Below are 4,132 nucleotides of genomic sequence, written 5' to 3'. Positions count from 1 at the left end.
TGTGAGTGGATTTGGTAGACGGAAACTGAAAGAAGCCCGTCATATATGTGAATGTATGTATGTATGTGTGTGTATATGTTTGTGTCTGCGTTTGTCCCCGTAGCATCGCTTGACAACCGATGCTGGTGTGTTTACGTCCCCATAACTTAGCGGTTCGGCAAAAGAGACTGATAGAATAAGTACTAGGCTTCCAAAGAATAAGTCCTGAGGTCGATTTGCTCGACTAAAGGCGGTGCTTCAGCATGGCTGCAGTCAAATGACTGAAACAAGTAAAAGAGTAAAAGAGTATGGGTATATGTGTGCTTTCTCTTTGTATCCTTTCTTTTATGTTTTATTTTCTTGTGGGTTTTTTTCCCCTTGTTTGTGTTTTCCCTCCTTCATGCTTTTGTTAACCAGTGAATGGCAAGCTATATTTAGTAATTGAAAATGTCTTATTTCTTGTAGGACAGTATTGATGTTTACGTCCTGAAGCTATCTGGTGTGAAGATTCATTCCCCTCTGACACAGCTCAAGATTGGTACATGGGTAGGTGCTATGAATTAATTAACAGTAGCATTAAAATTAATGTTGTCAAATTAATTACTAATAGGACTCGTTAGAATATCTCTTCAAAAAGACCATATGACTGACTGGTCAAAGTACTTTTACTGTTTATGCCAAACTATTGCTATTGACTGATGACTTATTTATCTTACTATATGGTAGATGATAGTTATAACAGTACTTTAGTGTAACTACTAGCAAGCTGACTTGCTATGCCATGCTAGGGAAGTATTTATAGAATTGATTTGCTTCTGCCTGATCTAAAAATGGTAAATGAAGAGACATCCAGAAAAGTTTGCAGTGTGACTCCTCTTTCAACCCATCTAGGAGAGCAATAGCTCCGAATAAAAGCTAATTTACTCTTACAACTTGTCCAACCCATGCTTGCATGGATAGTGAACATAAAGCTATGAAGTTTTACATACATACATACCGTATGCATGCATACATACATACATACATACCTATATGACGCACCTTTTTTTACCCCAAAATGGCTTAAAAAATCCCCCTGCGTCTAATGCACTCAATGTAGGCTCAAAACTTGCGACTGTTAGCCGAAATTATTCATCAGAGTTCACGTAGATGTAGCCTAGCCTACCTCTCTATGATATTGTAATAGCCTATTTTTTCCAAAAAAACATTAGATTATTATTATTATTATTTATCGTCATATTATTATCATCACAATTACTATTGCTAATATTATAATTATTATATATGTTATTATCAATATTTTATTACCTGATATCTGTATTGGCATCTTAAATGCTTTGTTTTTGTTTACAAAACATGTGCTGCCATCTATTGCATTGTCACTTGATGGCAACGCTGCTAACGTTCGCTATATGAAGGATAACACAAAATCTTCATTCAGTTGCTCACGAGATACAAGTCGTTAGGGATCAGAGATTTTTTATATTTTCTGGATTTTTACCTATACGGATATAGTTACATGGGGAAAGAGGTTAAGCTGCACTATTCGGTACAAGCTTCAAGTAATAGACTACATTAAAGAGCATGGAAACAGAGTAGCAGCATGGTATTTTGGCTCTCCTTCTATTGAAAAAATGATATGTTTCTGGCAGCTGCAAGAAAATAAACTACAGCCACCAAAGAAAGGAAACAATAACCTTCGTTACTCAGTTCCACACTGGCCTGAAATTGAGAAGGAAATAAAAACATGGAGAGTAGATGTAAGAATTTCAGGCACAGTCATTTCTATGAAAATAAGGAACGAGGCCAAACGGTTAGCGAACAAAAAGGGGATTCAGAACTTTATTGGAACAGAAGGATGGTGTTATTGATTTATGAAACAGGAAGGTTTGTCAGCATGTACAAAAACATCAATTGCACAGAGAATGCTAGGTGACTATGATGATAGAATAGTAAAGTTTCATAAATTTGTTATAGCTTCTCGAAAAAAACTCCTTTTGAACTAGGCCAGATAGGCAATATGGATGAAGTCCAGCTAACGTTTGATGTTCCATCAAATAGAACTGAAAAACCAAATCAATTCTTCTGGATTTTTCAGTTTGTTTAAGAACCTTTTTAGGTCTGATGTAGTGATTTTCTTTTGCTTTTGATCTCATGTACTTTCTGGGATTGTAATCAATGGTCTGTTGAACTTGCTGGATAAATTCAAGTGTTCTGATGATTTCAGAGCGTTTAGAATGCTTTATATGCCTTGATACAGATGATACGTTTCCATCTTCAGTCTCTAACTCCTTACAAACTTTGTCGATGAAAGATCTGGCAACTTTTAAAAATCGAAGTATTTCTAAAACACTATACTCAGCCTTTATAACCACAATAACAGCATGCTTCTTCATTTCTTGAGTGAGTTGAGGGTCTGCCATTATTATTTTCTGAAACAAAGATTGTACAGAGTTAGCAAAAAATGCAGCAATGACCTAGAAAAGGTATGTCCTCAAATACCTTACGCCTATTTCTATGGCTTGAGGCTCTTCCCAGCATCAAACCCATTTCAGAGTTTACTGGCTGGTGTATTTTTTTGTGGCACGAACACTATGTAGGTTACCTTGCCTACAGCAAGACTAAAGAACTTCTTAACCCCTGCATTGTTGCTGTTCATATCAATTATCAAATACTTAAAGTGAACTGTGTATAAGTATATAATTGATTAGCTCTAATCAGCCAGTAGAAACAGAATTGCTAATTAAACTATGACCATTAACCAGAGTAGTTGACTGGTAGATTCATTAGAGCATCAAACTAAATGCTGTGTGGTATATAATTATAAATTTTTTTATGTTCTGGACCGCCTGACTGGCCTTCGTGCGGGTGACACGTAAAAGCACCCACTACACTCTCTGAGTGGTTGGCGTTAGGAAGAGCATCCAGCTGTAGAAACTCTGCCAAATCAGATTGGAGCCTGGTGTAGCCATCTGGTTTCACCAGTCCTCAGTCAAATCGTCCAACCCATGCTAGCATGGAAAGCGGACGTTAAACGATGATGATGATGTTTATATCAATTTTGCCTATAAAATATCATTCAAGTACTATCATCATCATCATCATCGTTTAAATCTTCCTTTTATGTGACAGTTTGACAGAAGCTGGCACCAGACTTCTGCAACTGTTTAGGCAGGATTTTTACAGCTGGATGCCCTTTCTAACACTAACCACGCAACAGAGTAGACTAGGTTACATAATTCTCTCTTCCAAACATGAACAGTGCTAATCACCCATTAATGGATAACTTTGATAACTGAAATGTTATATAGTTGATTCTACGTACACATAGGGTAAATAGATAATAGCAAAAACAAACCAACAGAATTAAGCATTTCCTGGCCTGTTGATTTCTGAGGGCCATTTATAGTTTGGTTAACTCTCTATCTGTGACCAGGTCTTGATGCTCTGCTTCTTAAATATTAGCAAAATATGTTTATGTTTGAGAAAGATAATATCAGATATGTGAAAAGAAGAAAAAAACATAAGGGCATCCAGCTGTAGAAACTCTGCCAAATCAGATTGGAGCCTGGTGTAGCCATTTGGTTCGCCAGTCCTCAGTCAAATTGTCCAACCCATGCTAGCATGGAAAGCGGACGTTAAATGATGATGATGATGATAATGATGAATCTACCATAACTTATTTTCTGGTTAGCATGGAAGATAATTCTAGACACAATTACACCTCAGTGGTGGTGCAATTTGCCAGAGAATTAGTACATAAATATAAGTTGTTGGCACGGAGGAAGAGAATCATTTAATTCTTATTCCCCATCCACACAACCCTTTAACATTCAGATTACTCTGTCAAATGTAATGCTTATTTATACACATTGTTTTGAATTGTTACTCTTCCTTGTTTTCAATGAGTTGTAGCTAATTGTCAGATTTATTTAAATCTTCCTTTTTCTATTTCAGATGCCACTATTTGCAGTTGGTATCACTGATAATGTGACCCCTTTCTCATTTGGAAGTGCTATTCCACCTTTGAGTTTTTCTTGGACAGTCAGTAACAGTAAGGTTGCTACACTCCAGTCAGTCTACCACAAGGTAAATAACTTCAATAATGCTTTCATAGTTTCTAGTGTTATATATATATATATGTATATATATA

The 4,132-nt window shown here is 36.3% G+C and overlaps 1 protein-coding gene across 3 annotated transcripts in view; it reads left to right on the top strand.

Annotated features, from left to right (window-relative positions):
• LOC106869274 (nuclear pore membrane glycoprotein 210) overlaps window positions 1-4,132 on the top strand; it is a 111,990-nt gene that overhangs the window by 71,399 nt on the left and 36,459 nt on the right. For all 3 annotated transcript variants that reach the window (XM_052968387.1, XM_052968386.1, XM_052968388.1), the window contains 2 exons: window positions 445-525; window positions 3,937-4,068. In XM_052968387.1, the coding sequence (XP_052824347.1) occupies window positions 445-525; window positions 3,937-4,068 (213 nt within the window). The remainder of the gene's footprint in view (window positions 1-444; window positions 526-3,936; window positions 4,069-4,132) is intronic.

This window comes from Octopus bimaculoides, chromosome 5, assembly GCF_001194135.2.
Source record: "Octopus bimaculoides isolate UCB-OBI-ISO-001 chromosome 5, ASM119413v2, whole genome shotgun sequence".
NCBI classification, from domain to species: Eukaryota; Metazoa; Mollusca; class Cephalopoda; order Octopoda; family Octopodidae; genus Octopus; species Octopus bimaculoides.
Note: the sequence above shows the minus strand (reverse complement) of the source record. Positions and strands in the feature narration are given on the sequence as shown.